This window comes from Carassius carassius, chromosome 43 (assembly GCF_963082965.1).
Source record: "Carassius carassius chromosome 43, fCarCar2.1, whole genome shotgun sequence".
NCBI lineage: Eukaryota > Metazoa > Chordata > Actinopteri > Cypriniformes > Cyprinidae > Carassius > Carassius carassius.
In genome coordinates this window covers 15,278,312-15,305,941 of record NC_081797.1, presented here as the reverse complement: position 1 = coordinate 15,305,941, position 27,630 = coordinate 15,278,312, and the positions used below count along the sequence as shown (strand labels likewise).

Here is a 27,630-nt window from a genome sequence, read left to right as displayed (position 1 = left end):
TCTCTCTCTCTCTTTCTGCAGTTGATATGCAAAGTCTCAACGCTGAGAGCCCTGTGCAGCCGGCATACGGAAAAACTCACGGCGTTCAAAGCAATATACCCAGACATTGTCCGCGCCCACTTCCCCCCCTTGTACAAGGAGTTGTTTGGATCAGACTTTGAGCAGTCCATGCCCGTTGACGGGTAGCGCTTCCCCGCGCCCATCCCACCCGGGAGAATTCACACCGTGGGGAATGTCAAGCATAAATCTCAGACACTTTAGCAGTGCCCTGCACATACACACACCTGGACGGACGACACACTGCACACACACTTTCCCCCTTTTTTCGTTTTGATTATTTTTGTCATGGGGCGGAGGTAAAGGACTGGGTTTGACTCTAGCGGTTTATTTTTGAGGTTTGTTCCCCTCTTTTTACTGACACAGGTGGGATTGGATTCGGAGCCCAGGGGAGAGGATGAGAAGATGAAGACACTTGTTTTTCCCGAACGCTCTTTCGCTCTCTTTCTCTCTCTGGCTGAACCTGAAAAGTCCAAGCGTTCGTTTTTGCGAACGGTCCCATGGCGATTTGTCATGATCAGCATAAATAGTTTTGACTCGTTTCCAAAACGGAAAAACGATTCTCAGAGAGCATTCGCCTGGAATCCAGCGGAAGAGGAACACACAAGCCCTTTTCAAGTCAAAAACATGAAATAAAAATTTGCGATTCAAGAAGCCGATTATCCGAACTATTCCAGCAGTTGTTGTAGCACCAAAAAAAAGGCTACGTAGAAAAATACATAGTTAGTTTCTTCCTCCCTGTGCACTTGGATTTCTTTTTTGGGATGTCAAACCAGCACCTAACGAAGAAGAATACAAAGTGAGAGAGAAAGAGAGATACGGAGAAGGAGTGTGATGTGGAGTCAACACAAAACAGCACCTTTCTACGGACAATCGCGAAAAAAAAAAGAAGGAACAACGTAGAATTCTGGTAATTCTAGTCGCAATTGCTTTTAGCCATCAGAGACTCCATAAACCATAGTTGCTTAGTGATATCATTTAAGGCCATCTGCTATTAAGTCCCTCCCTGAAATGGTGTTAACGTAACGTAACGTGACATAACGGTCCGACCACCAACATCAATGCAATGCAAGGGTCCATTCCACCTGTTTTCTAACGTGTTACAGGGTATACGATCATAAGTACAAACTATTCGGAAAAAAAAAATTATGTTTATAGAATCTATTTTAAATAACATGTATGATATTAGTAGCTAGACTATTCTTAATTGTGAAAAATTGATAAGGCACTTTTATTTGCACCTTGCTTTAATTTAAGACTTGTATATTTACCTAGTGATGTGTTTGCATGTATAAATACCACGGTTATGGAGAACGAGTGCTGGAAACCCTAACGCTGCTGAGGGTGGGTGCGTGTTTGCGAGTGTGTCTGTGTATTTATTTGCGTGAGGCGGAGGTTGGTGCTGGGTAAAGGCGGATCATGTGATCTAGTGGGGGGTGGGGGAGATTTTAGCAAACACTCATCGTCTGCCACCACAGAGAAAACCTAAGCACACTGAGTCTAAAGGGCTGTTGGACGCAAACAGACCCTTTTCCACACACATGCTGTAATGGTTCCATCTAGTGGTGGTGCCCCACATGAATGTGTGGAGGAAGCAGATCTGGTTTCTGAACGGCTGATCTTCCTTAAACTGACTCTCGTGAGGGTCTTTGCCCAGCAACAACGCTCGTTGGGAACGTAAGAGTGGACAAAAAAGACGAAATGACAAATATTCAAAGCCTTGTCTGGTTGAAATCCTCTATTTTTGTAACATTGTACAGTGCTTATGAAGCCTATGAAAGAAAAAGGGAAAGAACGAAGGATGATTTAGCACTTAATCCTGCAATAATTCGAATCTGTGTTTTTTATGATTCTTTTTTTTTTTTTTTCAAAGAACAATACAATGGTAGTAATAGTGCTATTTTTTTGGAATACCTAACTGTTGTGTGTTGCGCGTGTTTGTACGTCTCTTGAATGTGCCATAGTGGTCTTTCCTGCTTTTTTGAGTCAAAAATTTTGAGAAAAAATGTGTTGTATCGTAACATTCCAGTAAATCTATGTTGTGGCGTTTAGAAAATCCTAATATAATCCAGAAAAAAACTTGGCCCACTAACTGACATTTTGAGAATCTTTAAGTAGATCTTGGTAGCGACATGTAATTTCTTTTCCCCTTGACACAAAGTATTTTCCTCAGGGAAGAGTCTGTCTAACTCGATTTTGAAGCCGGTAGCTTAAACACGTTAGTCAGCTCTATGTTGCATCTAGAACTCAATAATTTGATCTTGATGGCATGTTCAGTACAGATAAATACTGTAGCGTTTTTATCATAATTATGTTTCAGTTACAACTGTTGACAAAATATGAGTTTGTGCAATGCATCCCCAAGAAGTCCTGCTTATTACAATACATCAATCTGTAATTGACAATCCAGGTTCATGTTTAGTTCTTTATACAGTAAATCAGCAGATTGTGTACTACAAGGCTCAGGGAGAGTAATATTGAATAATAATTGAGCAGGGATAATGAAATCAGTTCCAAATCCTAGTGACCTGCCTACTTAGACAGCATTTAAGCAGTCTCATATTACAAGGATTGTGCTTTTAGCTTAGCAACATGCTAACATAAAACTCCATTGGAATCAATTGCAACCGAGACAACCCATATGTTACTCATAAGGGGAGCTATTTATGTGACATTCAGAATTGTTGTCTATGTAGATTGATCCAAATCAGTCACTCAGAAGGTTCTATTTTGGAGGAAGCAGACAGCAGACAGGAAGGCAGCTCACTAGGAACAGAAATGAACCCAAACAACCTGGTAATGATGTTAAAATACAAATGAGAACAAACACTCATTTGTTACTGTAGTAAATTTTTTAAACTTAGTTTTTCATCTTCATCTCATTTTCGTCTTTCATCTTCATCACAGTTTACAGGCGCATGTCATACCATGTTATTTACTAGCACGATTGCTGCCAAGTCAAAAGGAGACGGCAGTACATCATAAACAATGCAAAACGTGTCATTTCATTCACTCGCCTAGCCGTAGGCTACTGGCTTTATCAAATCACCCAGCGAGCTCCAAGATCAACTTCCTGAAAATCCAACAAAGCAAGATAGCAATCTCAAGTGTGCTACGCTAATTCCCAGCTTTGTTTTTCTCTGGATGGGGATTTGTTCTAATCGTCACCCATAATTGTTTGAGTCTATGTGCCAAATACCTCTTCACGATTTTCTCCACCTTCAAACGTCCGTGTGGGCGAATTGTCACGCATGACAAATACGGGTTTCTACAAGGTAACCACTGCTGTGGAGTCCCCTTGATGAACAAGCTTTGCTGTTTCCTGTCCAATGATGCTCAAGTCAGTTCTAACACCATAAAAGCTGTAGTAAAGTCACGTTTTACCACTTTTTGCATGTCATATTTTGTCAGTGTAGTTGGTATTAGACTTTTAAAGCAATATGCTATGGGATAGAACTTTGGGACAAATTTATTTTTTCTAATGCAATTAGAAAGGTACTTAAACGCCTGGATCTGTGGTATTTTAGACGTGAAGAGAATTTTTTTTATCGGTGGAAGATCCATACATTTTCCCTTGTAAATTGTATAATGAAATCCTTTTTTCAAATGTGGTTTTCATTTGTTTGTCCATGTGAGAAGCAATATACGTCCGAATGTGGATGCAAGAGCGTGTACAAGCGGAAATGTGTGTGTTTGTGCTATTTGTAATGTTTGCTTAAGGTCAAACCCCCAGACAAGGCTTTAAAAGATCAGACGCAGCAGGGTGAGATGGTGAATTGTATGTTAGATCTTAAGTTTTTTTTTTCAGGATTTAAAATGTTTTACGTAGCACTGAGCTTGAATCCCTTGATGAGGCTGTACAAGCATGACACACTGCACCTCGACGTTAATTTCGATTAGAGTTATGCAAACGCAACAAGGCCTATGCACTCACTTTCGAACGAAAGGCACATTTACAGATTTTATTTGCAATTCCGATCACCAAATTTAACGTGTCATGCTCGCGACAGCATTCGAGCTGAAGGTTGAAGTGTTACTAAGAATTACGTCAATTATTTTCCTTGCATTTTCTTTCCAAAAGCACAGCTGATGCGTTATTAAAAGTGAAATAGGTTTAGATAATAGACAAAAAGAAAACTCTTTAGCCATAATTGAATGTCAAGCAATAATATATGGTATATTATGATTCATTTTGTGCATAGGCTTTGAACATCTGCATGTAAATACATTTTCTTATTTATCGCGTTTAAAAAAAAAATTTGTTCGTTTTTTTGCTTCACTTTTTTGTTTGTTTGTTTTATTTGTGTATTGACTAGTTCTGTTCCCGGGTGGAGAACTACGAACGTCAAATGGCCTGTAAACTGTACAGCTATGTTTTCCTGTCCTCCTTTTGGCTTTTAATTCACAATATTTAATGTTCTATTGATCACATGTATAAAAGTAACTTTGTAACTTCTGTCTGTATAGGTAAGAAGAAAATACTGCTATTAAGACCTGCTCAGTGCAAATATTTATCTGTTTTATCAGACACATCATGCTGTACAATATCTCTGTTTTGAGTATACTTCTCTCTTTTAGACTTAGTTCGATTAGCGGTAGGGTGTGCGGACATAAAATTTTGTGTTATACTGATGTGTGGTGCTAGGTAAGTTACTTTGTGAACAAAAATTATGGATTCATAGACTAGGCCACCCTCTTAGTCCATTCATTTCACTGAGTATTGATGCATTATTGATATTAGGACTCAATAAATAATAATAATAATGATAATAAGGATAATAATAAAGATGATGATAGTGGTAAATTTACTTTTGAATACCCAGCAAGTACCTGTATCAGTGTGCTAGTCTTGGGACGCGGCTTGTTTCCTTCCCACTTTTAAGATTATTAGCAAGTATCGACTAAGTAAATCTCTATTAAACTTCGCAATTTAGAAATTTTCGCAACAATGATGATTGTTCATGCTTAAAAAAAATGGAAAAAGCAGCAGTATTGTGCTTATTTTTGATTGTTTCGAAACTAGCTGGAGGTGTTTCTAATCCAGTGCTTATTTTCTGTATTGGGTGCTGGAAGGACTTTAAACGCGATAAAGTACCGGATTGTCTGCCGCTTTTCGGCTCCCTCCATTATTTTTTTCTTTTTAAAACAAATACACGCTTTGTAAACATTTTTTTTTTTCCCGTTCACGTACACTTACATACATACATGATGGTTAAGTGTTATAAATTGTACAGGACAAAGGTGGTTGTACGAAGTTTTGTGCGAAACTTCCTGTTTTTATCTTTGTAGCAAGGCAGAAACTACTTGCAATAATACATAGCAAACTACACTGAGTGCCTCTCAGTGGTACAGGATGCAGAAACTGTATTCGTCCATTTTGTTTTCACGTCCTCAAATGACTGTGTTTGCACACGTAGGTGAATTCTGTCTTGTGTTACCGACTTTTCTTCTCATCGGCCGTCTTTTTGTATGTAAATGAGGCATTTCATGTTTGTTTATAGCCATGGAAACAGCATTTTCTTGTCTCTGTGATGTCCTGTATTTTCTGAGATTCTCAGATGCTACTTTTTCTTTTCCTCCAAACAACTTCACGTGGTTATGGGACATTGCATCCTGGTTGGATGTTAAACGCGAACCCCGTTTGGATATTTGCAAGCTGGCGGACAATAGACAATCCACTCTGTGTTCTCCCTGTTGTTTCCTGCCAATTAGGTTTTAAGTTGATGTTTATGAAACAAAATGACTAATGCAATGTATTTTAAGTGTTCATATGTGTATGTAAAATGATGCATACTACATTTCTATTTCTTGTTGAGCTGAAGGGGAGGGCTCAAGGGCTGGGGCAAGATGGGTTGGACTTTGCTCCTGCTTTACTGTGGGGGAAAAAAGCAGAGAACGGTTTGCGGTTGTCACAAATTTTTATGTAACATGTTTGCTACTGATCTTAAAATGGGGACAGTCGATCATGTACCTTTTTATTCAGCTCTTTGGAACTCTCTTTAGGAGAGATAGTCTCTTCTCTCAATAGTGGTTTTGCTCCTTCTGTTTGTCTGATTCTTAAATATGAAAATAAGTATTTTGATTCATTTTGTAAATACCGCTGTAAAGAAAAATAAGAAATTTAATGTTGTCTTTTAAATACTTTTCATTCTAATATGAATGTTGTTATATTGTACTTAGAAACTGTACCTTTAATATTACGTTTATTAAAAGTGCATTGGACACATCGATTTTAGATGTGCTTTATGTGCTGTTATCCCATAATAAAATTTACTGCTTGTAATGGGCTCTTATTCAATGTGTCTTTCTTCCTCATGTAGTCGATATGGTTGAAGTTTCACACAACCTTCAGAGAAATTAAAAAAGAGATACAAGTGGAAAAACAGAACATAAGTTAAAAGAGAACTTACATTACCCTGATGTTATATTTTATACAGCTGAAGCATTATTGTAAAGCATGCATGGCATATTTCAGTGTCGGTCAACTAGAAATAACAATACAAATATGAAAATGTAGCCTACTAGAAATACTTTAAGATAGAATATGAGTATGGCCTCAAATAGTTTGGCTTTCAGAGTTTGATAACTTTAACTTGGAATCAACAACGTCACAATAAAAGTCTGTGCAAAGATCAATTTAAAAAAAGTCAGAAAAAAGTCATGTTTTCCCTTAACCATGGTTTTATGGTAAAAGGGTAGTAACTATATTTTAATTTTATTTTTTGTGTTTTGACAACTATTTGTATAACCACTGCTTTAGGCTGCTGCTACAAATACCATGGTTAAACAAGTGTAGAAAAAAAACATTGTGGGTTACCATGGTTTTTGTAACAAAACTATGGTTAATTTTAGTAATTTCTTTCTCTAAAATACCATACCATAGCTATTATTTAGTACACTGACCTAATGTGAAATCTTCGAACAGTAGGCCTACAGGAGGCTTTCAGAATCATTTAACTTGTATAAAATGTAAAGGACTGAATACTGTGTTAGTTTATAAGTCAAGTGTCTCACCAAACACATTTGATGGAAAGATCAAGTAAAATTGGTAGGCTAAATAAATAAAGTGACAGTGATATTTTTTTCAGCATGTCCCGACAAAAACCTATAGCACTGGAAGTATTTTTTTATTGTATTGTAACAAATGTATTGCACATACAACAGCATTATATTTATATATAGAGCGAAAAAATGTCAATCGAAGCGGAACCTTCGTGTCATGTTTTTTGCTTCCCCCCGGAAGATAAACTATCGCACCATGAATGATGAGGGACCATAGGGACCCTCATGAAGTCTGTAGGGTGATTTAACGATGTGAACTACATCTACATCTGAAAAAAGAAAAAACAACTGCTGCAATGGAGATAAAATGGTAGGTGACAATATGCTTCGCTAAATAAACACATGTTATTGCTAATCCAGTCAGACCAGAGATCGCTCGTGTTTGTTCTGAGTTGTATAAAGTTCAGAGGTTTGTTTGTCCTCAGGAACGATGCTCCTGTCTCTGCTCCGCTCGTGTTCTCCAGAGATGTGTTTGACAAGTTTACGCTCGCGCCTAACGTCAAAGAACTCTTCACTCTTTTACACAAGTAAGTTAACTTTAGGGGACTTCAGTCAAATCCTGTTGACCTCTTTATAACTGTTGTAAAACTGTGTTATTAATACTGCGAGACCATACTAACCACATGTAATATGGCTCTTCATAAACACAATTGGATCGTGTAACTATGGTCTACCAATATCAAGGCTACAATATCGGGAAAACAGTAGCCTAAATACTTGAATGTACAACTTTTCTACCAGATTGCCATAGTTAGTTACTATAATGAATCATGCGAATTACTGTAAGGGATACTCTATGGATGTATGTCAAGTATAAGAACATTTAACGTTAGTATGATCGCTTTTTTTTAAAATAATAATAATAAAGTACAGGTCAGAATATGTTGCTCCATTTTTGCTTCAATATTTTAGAAACCAATATTTTGGCATTTTGTTTTGAGAAAAGTCCTTTGAATCGTTAAAATAGACGATTTACTGTGTTTTTCATATATATGAAATCACTTTTGTAAATGTAATTTAATGGGGACACCAAAATGGAACGTCTATACACTATATAATATTAATTATTATGAATATATATATATATATATATATATATATATATATATATATATGGAATGATATTGCGGACTTTATTCAAAAGGCATTGCAAATTGTATTTGCAATTGCGTTTTAAATTTGTGGACGCATAAAATGTGACATAATCCAAACGCAAATGCAAATCGCGCATTACCGTTTTCATTTTCGTTTAAGCGAACGCACAGTGTCTGCCAAATTTAAAATGGAAATGCAAAGTCCGTTTGCAATTGTGTTTCCCATATCTTACGAGCTATGAGCCTGTCATATTTAAATAGCAATATTAATTACCACATTTGCCTTTTCACTCTCTCTGCCCTGTGCATGTAAACTGCCAAAACTCAAATGGAATCGCAATACCTTTTGCATTTGAATTTCCAACGTCTACACGGAAACCTGTCAATCAAGTGACAGGGGTGGGGCCATTTTATTGGGCGTGTTTGCATTGGGAAGTGACGATCGTACTAAAATGTACCATGTTTTTATTAGGGTAAATATGAGTTAACGATAGTGTTTATAATTAAGCCACAGTAGCCACAAATGTACAGTTGTCTGAGACGTTATAAAATGTTCTTTAACATCATGAACCATAAAATGTAGTCAGTGTTCTGCTATTGTTTATTTTCATAATAGGTAAACACAGGCCACAAGTTAACACGGTCACATTTCCTTGATTCAGCAGCTGCACGATGTACAGCCGAGAGTCCGGTCTTGAATCTAGAGATCTGGTGCTGATTCAGTGTAGCTTGGTAGCTCAGTGGTTAGTGACTGTCATCTCTCCCGGCATACCGTCTTTTAGCGTGTGTTCGAAACCCGGGCCAACACAGACGTTTTTATTTTTTTGTTTATCCTACTAACTTCAGCCGCGGGAATGTGATGTCTGCGAGGACGCAGGTCCGGTAATTCTGCAAACAGCAGCGTACTTGATAACATGTCAGCTCGCCTTGACTACTGCAATTTTCCTCACTGTATGATCGCCCGTTTGGCGGCTGAAGTTAGTAGGATAAACAAAAAAATAAAGAACGTCTGTGTTGGCCCGGGTTTCGAACACGCGCTAAAAGACGGTATGCCGTGAGAGATGACAGTCACTAACCACTGAGCTACCAAGCTACACTGAATCAGCTCCAGATCTATCAATTCAAGACCGGACTCTCGGCTGTACATCGTGCAGCTGCTGAATCAAGGAAATGTGACCGTGTTAACTTGTGGCCTGTGTTTACCTATTATGAAAATAAACAATAGCAGAACACTGACTACATTTTATGGTTCATGATGTTAAAGAACATTTCATAACGTCTCAGACAACTGTACATTTGTGGCTACTGTGGCTTAATTATAAACACTATCGTTAACTCATATTTACCCTAGTAAAAACATGGTACATTTTAGTACGATCGTCACTTCCCAATGCAAACACGCCCAATAAAATGGCCCCACCCCTGTCACTTGATTGACAGGTTTCCGTGTAGACGTTGGAAATTCAAATGCAAAAGGTATTGCGATTCCATTTGAGTTTTGGCAGTTTACATGCACAGGGCAGAGAGAGTGAAAAGGCAAATGTGGTAATTAATATTGCTATTTAAATATGACAGGCTCATAGCTTGTAAGATATGGGAAACACAATTGCAAACGGACTTTGCATTTCCATTTTAAATTTGGCAGACACTGTGCGTTCACTTAATCGAAAATGAAAACGGTAATGCGCGATTTGCATTTGCGTTTGGATTATGTCACATTTTATGCGTCCACAAATTAAAAACGCAATTGCAAATACAATTTGCAATTCCTTTTGAATAAAGTCCGCAATATCATTCCATATATATTAGTGCTGTCAACGTTAACGCATGCGATTAATTTTTGTCTGGTTTAACGTGTCAAAATATTTAACGCAATTAACGCAGCATCCATATTTTCTGCCATCCGTTGGCTAGCTTTACATTATATGATCACGCTCTTATTCATTTAAATGCTTTTAAACATTTCAAGCGCGGCAAGACAAAAGAGAATGCGCTGTCTGTGAATGCCCTTATGTGACACATACACATGTACACACACACACACACACACACACACACACACGCACACACACACACAATGCATAGACAGGGCGCCAGAATCCAGTTCTCTTTAAGCGCTTGAACTAACAATAAACATCCCAAAGTGCCAGTTTTGTCGATTATCCTCATAAGAGCAATCTTAAATGATTTATATAAAGTCTAAAATGAACAAAAAGAGTTGTGAGAGAATGAGGCGAGATCCATAGACAGTATATAAACGGTGAGATCCGCGTGTCTGTCTGCTCTTAAAGGGACAGCGGCCAATAAAGCTTCCTGTCAGTAAAGTTAAAGAACAAAGGGAACAGAGAAAATGACTCGCTGCTCTTGACTAAATAACTTTTGTAGCTTTAATAAGGATTAACTATTTAATTTATAGTTTATGCAGTGCAGACTGCATATAACTTTGATAACTTTATTAAATTTCTGTATATTTCCTAACTGTTAAGACAGGAAGGGCAGGAGTAAACATGACATTTATTATGGGTTTATGTTAGCATTGTTTTAAGTTTACTTAAATTAAAAACTGTTATATTTTTGAAGCCTAATAATAAATGTAAAAAAATAAATAAAAAAATCAGTAGCTGTATTAATTTCAGTAATACTGGCCTTCATTCATAAAAAGATGCCATTTAAACAAGTATTTCAATTTAACTGTGAAATTATTACATTAAAAAATATATTAAAAACGTACAAAAACATTTCTTTTTTTATTGCGATTAATCACAGAAAAAATGTGTGATTAATCTAGTTAAAGTTTTTAATCGATTGACAGCACTAATATATATATATATATATATATATATATATATATATATATATATATATATATATATATATATATATATATATATATATATATATATAAATATTATTATTATTTATTTTTTAGTATTTTGTGATAATGATCAATATGCTCCTCTAAATTATGCACCATTTACTTCTATAGGCTATATAACAATGAATAAAAATAAATAAATACACATTTAATACTATTTCCCACGGAGCCCTAAACATAACATGTGGACACAAATGTATTCATGGTGACTGCAAATTAAGAATTTGTTCATTCGTTTTATTCTTTTGCTCTCGTTTTAGATAAATCATGGCCACGAGTTAATAATTTCTTCCAATGACTTATTAGTTTTCTTGTTTTGTTAAATCATGGTCATGTTAATGAAATCAAACGAGTTAAAGACTTCGTACAATAAGGCTACAATTGAATAAATCGAGGGAATGAATTCTTAACTTATGGCCACTTTATTATTATTATTATTATATATATTTATTTTACAACTAACATTTTTTTATGCAATGTTAATGCAAAGCACTCTTACTCATTTTTGAATCATATACAAAATTTCAGTGCCACAAAAGTCCCATCTCCTATCCCAGTGAAGTAAAAAAAAACACAATCATAAAGTAAATGTTTCTGTCTAAAATATCAGAAGACTACAACAGGGTTAAGCCATGATATGATATTGAGATGTATTATCTTTAACTCTTTTCTTCAAAGCTCTAGTAGAAGATCCGAGGAGTCCGGTGAAAAGAAGCCAGATGGACCCCCTTCAGTCAGTAACATCCTGGCATCAGATGAGCCCACGTCTGAATGCAAACCAACCAAAGCCAAACCTGTGAAGAGAACTGAGACCGCAGCGTTCCCCGAGCCTCTCGTGCCCTACCCTCGCTTCTCCACCCTCAATGTAAAGAATCGCAAGATGTATCTCAACATGCTCGTCCGCAAGAATTACTTCAAAGCGTCAAAGGTAGACGTCTCTCGTCCTGACCGCCGGTCTTCAATAGCGAGGCAGATTTGATTGAGCTGGATGGATGCAAGGCTATGTGCTTCATCTTGTTTCTCATTTCAAAGTGTCTGACGGAGCAGGTGAAGAACGAGGTGACCGAGTTTATGAAATACCTGCAAGATGTTTCTAGAGCATGCTCTGATGGGTACAGCTATATGCCTCCAGGCAGCAGCCGCTACACTGAGGTGTTACTTATTTATTTAACTATTTAATTGTAATGAAAACAATTAATGCAGATATATTTTTGTATGCTGATTGTGTGTTTTTCCCAACAGGAATATTTGACGGCCTGTCTGGAGCATGTGAAGAGTTACCCACAGGTTTACAGCATTCAAGAGATCAGCAGTCTGACCAGTGTAAAGTTTATGGGTGACCTCTCTCTCAACTTTGAGAAACAGCTTCTTGCTATGGTGCTTAGTTTGCTTTCTTTCTTTTTTTTATGATCTTGGATGTGAGATATACTTTTGTTTGTTATATCTAGCTCTACTGTATTTTCTCCTCAGGGTAAAATAGACATGCTAGACAAAAAAGTCATGGCAGAAAACACCCAACTTCCTGTAGACTATGAGACCGTGGCAAATGTGGTTCCTCCAGCTAAAAAAGCAACTTCAGTTCACACTGTAAGTAGCCTGTCTGTGATAGCGATAGTGTGAGATGTATAATTACAGAGTGCTCTGATAAATTAATCGCAAACTAAATTTGGCTGTGAAAATACCCCCAAAAAGATCACTTTTTGGTCACTAGTGACTTTCACTGCATGAACAAAAAATACTGAGCTGTTTCTTGAATTATATTCTTTTGTGTTCCATACTTCATGTTAGGACATTGTAGCCTAAACATTTAACACAATAATAGCGTTTAATGATCTTTTGGGGGTATTTTCACAGTCAAATTTAGTTTCATAAATGCTTACTTTTATTCTATAATTAATAATTTTTTTATTACATACCCAGATATGTCCTTTTTTGTGAGCTTCAACAATTGTGTAGGTCTCTATTGTGCAAAATGTGGACTTAACCACTAGAGGGCACTGTTACATTTGTTTTGAATTTCCACTCTTGATGTATTTGATTCTGATATATTGAATTGTATCCCCATACCTCATGAATTAATTTTGATGGACCTGTGGGAACCAGATATAGTGCTTTTGTTAATCCTGGTGTCTCTTAATATCTGCAGGCCATCAGCAACGACAGTAATGCAGAAAAACTCTGCGCTACTTACGAGCCACAAGTGTGTTTATCTAAAGAGGCCTTCCTTCAGCTCCTGAATAACAACTCTGAGTTCACAGAAGCTTGGGAGCTCCCAGTTTGGGTCAAAGAGAATCCCATGAATGGTGAAGGGTCACTTCATGTTGTAAATGCTTCATTGTAGACCGTAAGATTGTAATCCAGTCAGTATTGTCACATGATGAATGTTGTGGTTGTTCTCAGGCAGCAGTCAGAGTAAGACGGCGTACATCGATCCTCCTCTGCTGAAGACGGAGCTGAGCTGGAGAGAGAGGAGTCTGCTGTTTCATCAAGAGAGCGTGAAGCTGGAATTCAAGAAGACCGTATCCCGTCCCGTGTTTTTCCTCACTTCAGAAGAGCTCCCTGTTGAAACGCAGCCTCCTCCTGAGGTAAGATGAAACCCCAGACAGTGAAACCTCTCGCAGATGAATTATTGTTAATAAATTAAGAAAAAAAAGCACTTTCATAAAGAAATTATTATTCCTTATTTGTAATTAGTTTTGGATAAATAAAAAAAAAGCAATAAATAAAAAAACTGAAATATTCTTTGCCAAAATTTATTAACTGCAGCTAAAATATATATTTAATAATTAATATAGGAAAAATTATTATATTAAATTATTAAAATATAAAAAAATTCATATCATATAAATACACTAATAAATACACTAATATATAAATACACTAATAAATATATATATATATTAATAAATTTCTTGTTTTTTATTATTTTTTATGATTTCTGAAGACTGAAGTAATGGCTGCTGAAAAATCTAATTTGAATCGGGAATAAATTGCATTTTAAAATACAAGACTTCTTTTAAAATGTAATAAAATGTAACAATGTTACTATTTTTATTATTCATAATGTATATGCAGGCTTGATGAAGATAAGAGACTCTTTCAAAAATGTTTAAAAACCCTTTAATATTCCAAAGGCTTGACCGGTAATGTTTATATAAATTGATGAAAGAATGTAGACATTTATATTTATTATTATTACTTTATGTGTGCTTATTGTATTTTATATTATATTGTATAACTGTTTCATTTTATGTCTTTATATTATATTATTATTCAGGAAAGTGTTTGCTAAATAAATGAATGTGAAGTAAATCCAAATAACTGTGAGTTATGTGAGAAACATTGAAAATATAAGCATTGTAAATGTTATCTGTTTTGCTTTACTCTTCCCAGGACAAGATCTCCAGGAGTGTGGCTGGGTTCGATGATGCTGGTATGGATTTTGGGACTGATCTAACAGACCTGGAGTCATTTGGGGAGTCCTACAAGCCCAGTAAGAAAGTGAAGGAACAGAACGAACCAAAAACAGCTTCTACAACTCCATCTCAACATATCCCGAGCCTCAAGAGACCGACAGACTCTGTAGGTACAACAAAACTCACCTCAACATCTCGAGACGCTCCCACAGAACCCATTGAGTCGACCGTGGCTAAGCTCCAAGGAGAAACTGACACTTCGGCCGATGAGGGAGACGGTACGCTGAATAAAACTGCCAATTCGGGGAAGGAAAGTGTGAGTGAAGATGCAAAAGAGAAGATAGAAATGTCCTCTGCTCAGTGTCCTCCCACCAAGCGGCCCAGACACATGATGAAAGACAAGACTGACCAGGATTTGGATTCTGATGAAGAACGACTAGTAATAGTTGACATTTTGTCCCCACAGAGACCTCAGAACCAGGTGACAGCTGCAGAGGTGTCTTCCGACCCAGGCACACCAGGCCCTGCAAACCCTTCAGGCAAAGGAACAAAGAAGGGCATCAAAAGACCCCGAATATCCAGTGAGTGCGATCAGCTCGGACAGATTCTGAAGATGCAGGACGCCATGCTGAAATCCACCCCCAGCAAGAACCAGGAGGCTGTGAAGCCCCATGTCCCAGAAGACAAAGCTCCCGAAGCTAAAACCCACTCGCTGGTCAAACAGTGTGTGACGTCGTATCTGGAGTCCAGAGAGGGACAGGAAGAGGACACCACGCTGCCCGCTGACGTTCCTCTGCTGCTAGCCGCTCAAAGAAAACGTTAGTGCTCAAAACACCCTCTCAGAGGCAAAAATCATGTTTTTTGAGGTTATTCAAACGTCCTTTTAAAAGTGGCCCATGATGCTTTAAAACTGACCTGTATCCATAAAACACTTTTCTAGAAATGACTAAATGAAGGCATAATGGTAATACACCTGATGTGCATGTCAAAATTAACATACATAATTACTGTAGAAATAATTATTTAATTAAATAGTATTTAATTAAGCGTAAATATGATTTAAATGTTCAAATATTATTTAAATGTACAGTATCAAGAATCAGATATCACCGATATTATTAAAATGACGTTCTCCAGAAACTCCCAAAAAAGTGATTTTATTTAGTGACTATTATTATTATTGCTGTAGCTTTTAAATAATATATATGATGAATATATGATGAATAACAATAATTGTAGTAAAATAAATAATATATATTATTATATACTTTATTTTGAAATGTTTAATTTATAAATTTTATTAATGTTTTAATATTGGAGGATTAAATGTTTTAAATTAATTATTATTTTATTTATATATATATATATATATATATATATATATATATATATATATATATATACAGTATTGTTCAAAATAATAGCAGTACAATGTGACTAACCAGAATAATCCAGGTTTTTAGTATATTTGTTATTGCTACGTGGCAAACAAGTTACCAGTAGGTGCAGTAGATTCTCGGAAAACAAACAAGACCCAGCATTCATACCGAACTTTGATGCCTTTATGGTATCGAACGAAAAACTTTGATACTATGAGTATCGAAAAAATTATTTATCTTTCGGTGCCAAATTTCGGTTCCAGAAGCCAAGCCGTTTTTTTTTTGCGGCTGTGTCTGTGTGAGCTTGTAGCATACGTGCATGTAAGGACCTAAATTTGCCGTGATTGGCTGTCCACCACCACGTGACATGACAGGGAGGATTTCTGAAGATACTCGCAGTCACACAACACAAGTGTAGTTGTTTTTTCTCAAAACGTTTCCGTTTTACAATGCCAAAGAGGTCTAAAGTGTGGCTAGACTTTATAAAAGTTGATGCCGAGTCAGCAAAGTACAACATATGCGATAAGAGTATTGCAACCAAAGCCGGCAATACCACCAATTTAATGAAGCATTTGTTTGGATGAGTGTTTTGCCCTCCCTCCCTGTTTAGTTTGGTCTACTCCATTGCGTATCTTGAAACACGCCCCCTTTCACATCATCTAAGAAACACAGAGAGAGAGAGAGAGACTGAGAGAAAGACAGGTTTATCCGGTACAGCTAATTTCTCTGAGCAGCAGGCCACTGTATACGTTGACTTAAAACATAACCGACTGTGTTTACGAGAATACTTGCAGAGACAATTATTTCGATATATTTGTGTGTGTATGTGTTCATTCAGAAGTTACGATACGCGAAAGATGAATTAATTCTATGTACGCGCATTGTCTAAAATGCTGCTCGCAGCGCGTGCTTTGAATGAGTGAGCGCAAACTCCGAACGCGGGCGAATTTTTTAAAACGCTTGAATCAGCAATATTTAGAAACAAGTGCAAATGATCAGCTACGATCCGTTTCACCCCTTCAAGCGAGTGAACAACGCGAATCAAGTTAGGAATTTAACATCACTATTCACGATAGCCCATCGGACTGGAAAACACAATAGCCCCGGGACGTGGGGCTAACGATTTTGCGAGCCCTGCACCTCAGATCTATCCAGTTTGTGAAACACTGGTTTCCACACTGCTTTCGTTAAACAAAATAAATAATTTTTTTAAAAGATTGACTCAAAAGAATCATCAGTTCACTAATCGGATCATGAACTTGTATTTCTGAGCCAAAGATTATCTATTATTGAACATCTCGAATGAATAAAGGCTTCAAGTTCATCTGTAAAGCACATAAAGCTATCGTTTGAGTTTATAAACTTCTATTTCATCCATGATTCGTATGGATCTGCTAACTGAATGCAAAGTGTGAGTTCTAGAAGAATGTTTGTGTCTTGATGAGCATGTATCGCTCACTAGGAGTCGCTAAATGAACAGCTGCTGTTCTTTTTCTTTTTCAATGGAGGATCAGTTGCCCTATTGGTTAAAATCCCCAAACTGTATACTTGAATATTAAATTAATAAATGACATCAAAACAGGTGTGTTTGCGTTATGATGTGGTGGGCTGCTGTGGGCCAGAAAGTCCAGGGCAACTTTTTGGTCCCAGGCCGCCCCTGAATGGCGCACCCCTATCCAAAAAGCACATCCAGTTGTATTAATAATGTTATCCTGAGTGTGTAGTGTTACCAGAATTTGTTTTAATTAAGGTGAAAAATAAAAGTTTCGTGTTTAATGTATTTGTGTTGATGTTGAAATGGATTTTAAAACATATGGTATCAAAAAAAGTATCGTTAGGAACCGGTATCGAAACTGAGGTATCAAAATTGGCACCGGATCGAAAGATTTTGAACAATACCCAGCCCTAAGCATTCATGATATGAACGCTCGTAAGGCTGTGCAATTGAGCAAATAATTGAAAGGGGTGTGTTCAAAAAAATAGCAGTGTGGCATTCGATCACTGAGGTCATCAATTTTGTGAAAAAACAATTGTGAATCAGGTGGCCCATATTTAAGGATGAAGCCAGCACTTGTTGAACATGCATTTGAAAGCCTGAGGAAAATGGGTCGTACAAGACATTGTTCAGAAGAACAGCGTACTTTGGTTAAAATGTTGATTGGAGAGGGGAAAACCTATAAAGAGGTGCAAAAAAATTGTAGGCTGTTCAGCTAAAATGATCTCCAATGCCTTAAAATGGAGAGCAAAACCAGAGAGATGTGGAAGAAAACTGAAGACAACCATCAAAATGGATCGAAGAATAACCAGAATGGCAAAGGCTCAGCCAATGATCAGCTCCAGTATGATCAAAGACAGTCTGGAGTACTGTGACAGTTAGAAGACGTCTGTGTGAAGCTAACTATTTACAAGAATCCCCCGCAAAGTCCCTTTTGAGAAAACGAGAAAACAAACTTTCGTTTTGTCGTTATAACAAGAAAACAAAAAAGAAAGAAAATTATAATGCATGGCCACTTAGAACTTCCGTAAAATATTAGTTTAGTGATTCACAGGATAGTTTTGAGTTTGTACAGTCAACGGCAGACACTGCTATTTTTTGAACACATTTTTTTTTAACTAATTGCCCAATTGCACAGCCTTACGAGCGTTCATATTATGAATGCTGGGTCCTGTTTGTTTTCTGAGAATCTACTGCACCTACTGGTAACTTGTTTGCCACGTAGCAATAACAAATATACTAAAAACCTGGATTATTCTGGTTAGTCACATTGTACTGCTATTATTTTGAACAATACTGTATGTATGTATATATATATATATATATATATATATATATATATATATATATATATATACAGTCGTGGCCAAAGGTTTTGAGAATTACATGGATATTAGTTTTCAAAAAGTTTGCTGCTAAACTGCTTTTAGATCTTTGTTTCAGTTGTTTCTGTGATGTACTGAAATATAATTACAAGCACTTCATACGTTTCAAAGGCTTTTATCGACAATTACATGACATTTATGCAAAGAGTCAGTATTTGCAGTGTTGGCCCTTCTTTTTCAGGACCTCTGCAATTCGACTGGGCATGCTCTCAATCAACTTCTGGGCCAAATCCTGACTGATAGCAACCCATTCTTTCATAATCACTTCTTGGAGTTTGTCAGAATTAGTGGGTTTTTGTTTGTCCACCCGCCTCTTGAGGATTGACCACAAGTTCTCAATGGGATTAAGATCTGGGGAGTTTCCAGGCCATGGACCCAAAATTTCAATATTCTGGTCCCCGAGCCACTTAGTTATCACTTTTGCCTTATGGCACGGTGCTCCATCGTGCTGGAAAATGCATTGTTCTTCACCAAACTGTTGTTGGATTGTTGGAAGAAGTTGCTGTTGGAGGGTGTTTTGGTACCATTCTTTATTCATGGCTGTGTTTTTGGGCAGAATTGTGAGTGGGCCCACTCTCTTGGATGAGAAGCAACCCCATACATGAATGGTGTCAGGATGCTTTACTGTTGGCATGACACAGGACTGATGGAAGCGCTCACCTTTTCTTCTCCGGACAAGCCTTTTTCCGGATGCCCCAAACAATTGGAAAGGGGCTTCATCGGAGAATATGACTTTGCCCCAGTCCTCAGCAGTCCATTCACTATACTTTCTGCAGAAGATCAATCTGTCCCTGATGTTTTTTTTGGAGAGAAGTGGCTTCTTTGCTGCCCTTCTTGACACCAGGCCATCTTCCAAAAGTCTTCGTCTCACTGTGCGTGCAGATGCGCTCACACCTGCCTGCTGCCATTCCTGAGCAAGCTCTGCACTGGTGGCACTGCGATCCCGCAGCTGAATCCTCTTTAGGAGACGATCCTGGTGCTTGCTGGACTTTCTTGGACGCCCTGAAGCCTTCTTTACAAGAATTGGACCTCTTTCCTTGAAGTTTTTGATGATCCTATAAATTGTTGATTTAGGTGCAATCTTAGTAGCCACAATATCCTTGCCTGTGAAGCCATTTTTATGCAACGCAATGATGGCTGCACGCGTTTCTTTGCAGGTCACCATGGTTAACAATGGAAGAACAATGATTTCAAGCATCACCCTCCTTTTAACATGTCAAGTCTGCCATTCTAACCCAATCAGCCTGACATAATGATCTCCAGCCTTGTGCTCATCAACATTCTCACCTGAGTTCACAAGACGATTACTGAAATGATCTCAGCAGGTCCTTTAATGACAGCAATGAAATGCAGTGGAAAGGTTTTTTTGGGATTAAGTTAATTTTCATGGCAAAGAAGGACTATGCAATTCATCTGATCACTCTCCATAACATTCTGGAGTATATGCAAATTGCTATTATAAAAACTTATATATATATATATATATATATATATATATATATATATATATATATATATATATATATATACATTTTTATTTGTAACTAATGTATATGCAAGATTAATTCCATTATTATTATTATTATTGTGTGTATTAGTATTGAAATCATATCAAATCAGGTCAGGTTTTTCCATTCACACTAGCATTCAAAAACCGATCTTTCTCGCATCTGGGGGGGGGTCTGATAATACTAACATTTAATAATAATATTATGATCTAAAGGGCCCATATTTTATATTTTTTACATTTTAAAGAAATAAAAAAGGTTCTCCATCTATGGCAGGTCTTCTGAAGGAGGATCTTCAGGGCAGTGCTGAGGATGAGATGGACTTCGATCCTCCTGCAGAGGGCAGCGTTCTGTACAAACTCTACAGTCTTCTGGATGTTCTGCTCCTGGTGCGCAGCAGTGTGGACATCGCTCACCCCAGACACGACAAAGACACCTTCAGGGTGAGCTGGACACATGCTAATACACAAACACAACGATCCTGTAGTTAAAAAGATGAAGTACATGCCGCAGGAGCAACAGATGAGATTTTAAAGGTCATTAAACTCCTCAGGTCTTGTGTAAAAACTCTTATTATCATTACTAGTTATCATTGTCAGTGATTTTTTTTTTTTGCCACCCTTTATTGGATTTGAGTTAGTGTGTCAATATGCCAAGCATTTATCTTGATATTTTAACCAGGGTTGAGGAACGTCCACCACACCCCTTCTTTAAACAGTCGGCTTTCCTGTGCAAAGCTGTAGAGTTGGGTTTTCAGTCTTATCAATGTATTAACAGACTCTTTCCAGACAATGGTTCTCCGCGCAGCACAGGATTTCTTCTGCATGTGTTTATAGAGGACTGTGACTCAGAACTGCCGTTTGAGTGGGTAATCATTGAGTCTGCTCTCATCCAGGCCGTCCCGGTGCATGTCTTACCCAAGCTGGAGTATCAGCTGTGCTACGGGGCCGAGAGTCTGACCCACACCGAGGCCTGTCAGCTGTGGGCCGAGAAACTTCTGCACTCCAGTACTGTGTCCTTCATAAGTAAGAGACCTGATGAAATGTGATTTCTTTCTTAAAATACATTTTTGCATTATGTATTTTTATAGTGCTATATGCTGTAATAATGTCACGAATCCGTTTGATCAAATCAGACGGAGAAGAAAGTATCTATAGTGTGAGAGCATTTTAAAAAGATCATATTCACGTGACCTGTAGAAAAGAAAATATGTAGTATTGCAGCACAAAAAAAAGCGATGGGCTTTTAATAACACCTTATCAGTTCAATTCATGAATTCATAATTAATAATGAATAATTAATTTGCATTAGCAATTCAAGTTTTTGTAAACTGGTGTAATAAAAATTAACATAAAATTTTTAATGTGTCAGTTCATAATAGATTGAACAGATTCATGCTTTAAAATGTTATAGTAAAAATAAATGTTGATTTAAAAAAAAATATATATATATGTGTTTGGAATGAAGCAAATTCAAACAGGCAGAAGTATTCATGTTTTATCTGGAGTATTAGTTTTGGTAACAAGGGGAATTAGCATAAAAGTAAACTTCCCGTAAACTCCCAGCATGCCTCTCTCATGATGCATGACTCACTGTTTTGAGTCAGGGTTGTCATAGCTACTAACATTACAGCTTTGAAAGGGCTGCAGAAGAATGCGACCGCATGTGTGAGATATCGCTGTGGGTGTAAGGCTACTTGGGTTTTTCCATTACAAGAGAAAGAGGGAAGGAGACTGTTTTTCTGCTGAACAGACTGCTAAAGTTTTGAGAGTTTGGAACAGGAGATTTTCTATCCTCTCTGAGGAAACCTGTGACACTGACAGTGATTTGAAGAATGTCCACAATGTGCCTGACAGCAGTCTGTGCCTGCAGGTGAATATACCTCAGAATCACAGAAGAATGAAGAAGAGCCTCGCTCTCGGTGTATCATTTGCTTTAGAGATTCTTCTAGGCTTGTTAAAAGAATCTAGTCTTTTCTCGGTCTAGTCCAGGATCCAGCCCTAATGATAACAGAATGGGCTTGTATCTTCACAGTCTGGACATAAGGTTCAAGAGAACTTTCTAGCTAAAAATTTTACTGAAGCAGATTAGAGCAGTAAGTCACAAAATAATGTAAGTAAGATCATATATAAGATTTTTTTTTTTTGAAGGAAGTCTACAATGCTCACTTGTACTGCATTTAGTTTATTAAAATTACAGTTAAATAGTAAGGTTGTGGAATATTATTACTAGTGCTGTCAAAATTAGCACGTTAACGCAGGCGATACATTTTTTCAATTTAATGAGTTAAAAAAATTTAACACAGGGGTGGAGCTACGATCAGCCACCCCACTCACAACTGATGTTTTGGTTTTCTTGACAAGAATTGCGTTTATTTAGATGCAGAACATCTTTACGACCACGTGATCGGCAGATTTTTTTTTAGACATGTACTTCACTTCACCTCAGTGCTATGCGCGAGTCAAACAATCGTAGAAATGGTACTGTGCTCATAGCGCATGCTCTTTAATTGCATTCACGGATGCGCCAGCACGCGCTGTAGACTGTATCATTTCATATCAAAGCGCGAAAGGAACTATGACTGTGCAATGTCGCAATTATGTCATCTGTAAAGTTATGAAGTTACCAAAAAGGCTATTAAAGCTGCCTTAAAACTGTGTATGCATGTAAGTATTTGTTATATGAGTTACATTTAAGAACCTGTTTTCAAAAGCACATGTTTCACTCATCTAATACACTCAATTCAACAAGAGTTGTGAAAAAAATACGAAAAGTGTCAGATCAGCATTCTTCAAGTAATAATAGCAGTAAAGTAATAGCAGCCAAATAACCTAATAAGCCAGCTGCTGTGATGTCTGTTAATCAAAGAATAAAAGAAAAAGAGGAAATCAGTAACTTTTGTAGCTTTAGGGATTTATCTATATTTAATTGTGAATTGATTCAAATTCTGTATATTTCCAACTTGCCAAATGGTAAAAGGAAGCTAAATGTGACATGTATTATAATGGGTATATGTGAAGATTGTTTTAAGTTCGTTTAAATTAGAAGTTGTTATTTTTTTAAGTCTAATAAATGTTCAAATTGATAGCTATCAATTATACTTTGATGTTGAATGACTATAGTCAATGGTCAAATATTAGGGGGGAAAACTATTTCCTAGAGACATCAGTAGTATTGGTATCAGTGATACTGGCCTTCAGTCATGAAAAAAAAGATGCCATTAAACAAACATTAAAAATATTGTCTTTATCTTGTTTCTAGATTAATTTAAACATTAAATGTGAAATTATTGCAATATAACAGTTTATGTTAAAACTTTAATGTTTGGTGGGATTAATCACGATTAATTTCAGAAAAAAATGGGCAATTGATTTAAATTTTTGTAATTAAACAATTTAGAAATATCTTGTCTATATGAATTTATTTTAAAATGCATCATTACTCCAGTATTCCGTGTCATATAAGGCTTTTTTTTCTTTTCATTTATTAATAATTCATTGGTATAAACCGTTCCAATTATTGCTCATCTTCTTTGGATTTTGGTGAAATGTCATCACAACCTCTGTTTCATTACAGTTTTGTGTTTTTTGGCCTAGAGCAGCATTTCCCATACACAGATGAACAAGTAGGGGCGTGGAGATCTTTTTTTTTTTTTTGTTGTTGCATGAACTCCACAATCAATGTGAAATATTACGAGGCAGAGATACAATAGACAAACACAACATGGGAACAATAATTGCAACATTCGCCGTGTTTCTCACAGCCTGAGTTTGATTTAGATGTTCTTCAAACTGTGAGCTGGTTTAAGGCTCTCCAGAATTTAACTTCTTAATATTGACTGTTAAATAGAAATGTAGCTTTACCAGCTGTTACGGAAAATGAATGGAAGTATTATCAGATAAGATTAAAGACTTGCAAAAGAAAAAAAGAAAATGTGGTACATACTACATTAATCTACTTAATGTAGTATGTTTATTCAAAGGCTAGTTGTTCACAAACTGTTTGATATTCGTGTAGGTCGCATCAATGCACACACATCAGAAGTGGCACATATGCAGATGTTGCCCGACGACTGGATTCAGAACGTCACCTGTGACTTCAGGTGAGTGAATCTATAGTCAATTTTTAATTGTTTAAATAAAATTCCAATTCCAAAAAGTTTTACAGATTTATTTTTATATATATATATAGAATGTCTGTTTGACAAATTCTCACAGATTCTTATCTGAAATACTGTAATAATATTTATTTATAATTATTTGTATTTTTTTATAATTTATAAAGATTTATTCATTTTAAAATGTATTTTAAATATACATTTATAGGAATTAATGACATAAATATTTTATCTCTAGTGTAAAGTTTTAATGTAATTATTTTTTTCCCCAGGCCAGCTAGATGTTTAAACACCCTCTACCATTTACTGAAAAAAGTCTCATCGTGAGTTTCTTTCACTTTTTTAGATCAATTTTAAAATGGTCACTTTACCCTTAGCGCGTTTTGCACTTTGTAATGTGAAATCAGTCTTTCAGTCTGACTTTAAAAGTGTGTAATTCTGCATATTAAGCTAGGATATGTGAAAACATTTTAACATTAAAAATGACATGCATAAGCTTTAGGTATTAAGCCTGTAGTTCAGTATTTGTAAGGATGTGACATTTTCGTTGTTTGCGCTGGAAAGCTTGTCATCGGCTGCAAATTTCCTTTCAGCTGTTCTAGTGTTGTAATTTAATAAAGGTGTCTTTTAACACCTGCCCCAGATTACAGGAAGGACGATACCTGTTAGTCCACAAACCTCGTGAGGGTTTCCTGACCATCTTTAAAGCTAGCGACGAGACCAAGGCTGCTCGTGGGGTGTACCACCTGCAGAACGCACACTGCGGACCCCCAGCTGTGTCTCTAGGGGTTCCCTGGGTTCCCCTGGACCCCTCGTGTGTCCTGCCATTTCACCAGAAACACAGCAGGCCGCCCTGCACCTTCCCCCCACGTCCACCCCCTCAGGTATGACCATCTTTTAGCTTTGAAATGTAGCCCAAAGGTTTGCCATGTGTGCTCTAGACATGTTAAACCTTGGTGCTTGTTTGGGAAAATTGGGTTTGAATTTAGCCTGCAGCATACCTTTATACAGTATTTCCAGATGTGGTGTGGTGGTAGTAGTTAAAAGTTGGTAAATTAAAGGTTGCTGGTTTGCATATGTGTGCTCCAGACATGTTGAAATGTGGTGCTTATGTCGGAAATTTGACTTTGAATCTAGCCTGCAATTTAACTTTTATACAGTATTTCCATGTAGTGTGGTGTGGTGTAGTGGTTATAGCTAGTTGATAAATGAAAAGTTGCTGGTTCGCATTTGTGCTCCAGACATGTTGAACTGTGGTGCTTATGTGAGAAATATTTGTTTGAATTTAGCTTGCAACTTTACTTCCGTCCGCTATTTCCAGGCGGTGTGGTTTATTGATTATAGCTTAAAGTTGGTAAGTGAAAGGCTACTGATTCACATGTGTGCCCTGGATGGTTGAACCGTGGTGCTTATTTTGGAAATATGTGTTTGAATTTAGCTTTGCAACTCTCCTTTTATCCAATATTTTAGGTGGTGTGGTGTAGTGGAGTGTAAATGGAAGGTTCCTGGTTCACATGTGGAAAATTGTGTTTGAATTTAACCTGCAACATACCTTTTATTTATTTAGAGTATTTTCAAGTGGTGTATTTATAGTTCAGTTGGTAAACCGAAGGTTGTTGGTTCAAATGTGTGCTCCAGATATGTTAAACTGTGGTGCTTATGTGGGAAATTTGGGTTTGAATTCAGCCTGCAACTTACCTTTATCATTATTTCCAGAGTATGGTGTATTGGGTTATAAGATTTGGTAACTGGTAGGTTGCTGTTTCAAGCAATGATTTGAGCCCCTGAGCACGTTAGAAGTGTCTATTTTCAGAGATATGCAACATATACCGTATTTTTCTAAACTATAAGTCGCACCTAAGTATAAGTTGCATCAGCCCAAAAATGTCATGATGAGGAAAAAAACATATAAGTCGCACTGGACTATAAATCGCATTTATTTAGAACCAAGAACCAAGAGAAAACAACAAGAGGGCGCTCTATGTTTTCAGTGTAGACTACAGGAGCACTGAGCAGCACAGAGCGCCCTCTCGCGGCTGGAGACGGTAATGTTTTCTCTTGGTTCATTTCTCTTGATTCATGTCAAATTAATTTTGATAAATAAGTCGCACCGGACTATAAATCACAGGACCAGCCAAACTATGAAAAGAAGTGCAACTTATAGTCTGGAAAATACGGTACTCAAAGGTATGTGCATACACACACTCACAGCCAACGTAAACAGTCACTGATGATGTCCCAATAACATTCCTGCACAGAGTTACCACACCCTTTCTGCTATCAGGACTGTTTGTCATGCTATGAATCTGTTTGAGTAACAATTGATGGTGAAATTTACTTATCTTTAGTAGTTTCTAACTTTTATTTCACTTCATTTCTAAGTTGTTACTGAGTTCTGTGATAAGTTCGAAGTTATCACAGCGATGCTTGCCAAAGCAAACTCTGTTCATACTTACAAAAATTAAAGTAAATTTAGATTGTAGATTGTGGATGTTCTTTTATTCACTAGTCTGAGGCTCTTGTGACTGGGATACTTGTCGGGACAGGTAATAAAGAGATCACACCCATCCTTTTCTATGCTCAGTAACTCTCTTACATCATCACATTGGTCCCAAATGAAGCACTGTCTTTGTAAACATGACACTTAAAATTCCATTGAAGCAAAACGTACACCAGAACTTGGGAAGTGTGTCGATTGTGTAAACCATTGAGCTCTGTGCTCACACTGTCCTCAAGAGATCTCTGTAATTCTCCAGTTCATGGATGTCCACCAGTGGGATTTGAACTAACAACCTTAAGTCTACTTAGATGAACTTTAATACTACTATGCAAATGGTGTTATACCACGATTTATAAAGTAAACCTTCTACTTTCTTCTCATACAGGCAAAAGGTGAAACAGGACCTAAGCAACTCCAGGGAAAATGCGCGGTGAGACCCACACAAGCAACCAACCAGAATCAGTCAACAAAGAAGCGTAAAAAAGGCAAAAAAAAGAGAGCATGGAGAGACAACATGAGAGTTAAGATAATGAAAGACCAGCAAAAAACCCAAACCGGTGAACGTGGAAAGGATGGAAAGCCTTGATTTTTTGTAAAAATCTATTTTTTGTATAATTACTGTATTCATTCTTTAAAAGCACTTACTACCCCTGATATTATGTACAATGACTTATCATTAAGAAGCAAGCTTACATTTCTTCAGCAGGAAATAAAAAAATAAATAAATTATTGTTTAATATAA

At 36.9% G+C, this 27,630-nt stretch overlaps 2 protein-coding genes and 1 long non-coding RNA gene across 6 annotated transcripts in view; 2 read left to right on the top strand and 1 right to left on the bottom strand.

Moving 5' to 3' along the window:
• The window catches only part of LOC132125193 (nuclear receptor ROR-alpha A-like), a 318,478-nt gene extending 312,128 nt beyond the window's left edge, over positions 1–6,350 (top strand). For both annotated transcript variants that reach the window (XM_059536477.1, XM_059536478.1), the window contains one exon: positions 22–6,350. In XM_059536477.1, the coding sequence (XP_059392460.1) occupies positions 22–186 (165 nt within the window). In that variant the 3' untranslated portion in view covers positions 187–6,350. The remainder of the gene's footprint in view (positions 1–21) is intronic.
• Positions 6,089–7,604, bottom strand: LOC132125194 (uncharacterized). The gene is made up of 3 exons (XR_009426864.1): positions 7,486–7,604; positions 6,247–6,403; positions 6,089–6,157 (listed from the first exon to the last, which is right to left on the bottom strand). It is a non-coding gene; the product is annotated as an uncharacterized LOC132125194 (long non-coding RNA).
• Positions 7,170–27,630, top strand: LOC132125192 (little elongation complex subunit 2-like). 3 transcript variants are annotated; one of them, XM_059536474.1, is made up of 16 exons: positions 7,171–7,429; positions 7,545–7,646; positions 11,767–12,016; positions 12,121–12,240; positions 12,331–12,465; positions 12,559–12,675; positions 13,235–13,391; positions 13,489–13,673; positions 14,482–14,820; positions 14,971–15,322; positions 20,548–20,714; positions 21,167–21,296; positions 24,289–24,373; positions 24,661–24,711; positions 25,032–25,272; positions 27,274–27,630. In XM_059536474.1, the coding sequence occupies exons 1-16, from the start codon at positions 7,416–7,418 to the stop codon at positions 27,472–27,474; spliced, it is 2,646 nt and encodes an 881-aa protein (XP_059392457.1). In that variant the 5' UTR covers positions 7,171–7,415; the 3' UTR covers positions 27,475–27,630. The 3 variants fall into 3 exon arrangements, with proteins under 3 accessions (XP_059392458.1, XP_059392457.1, XP_059392456.1); XM_059536473.1 differs by having other exon boundaries at positions 7,172–7,429; positions 14,482–15,322; XM_059536475.1 differs by lacking the exon at positions 27,274–27,630 and having other exon boundaries at positions 7,170–7,429; positions 14,482–15,322; positions 24,982–25,100.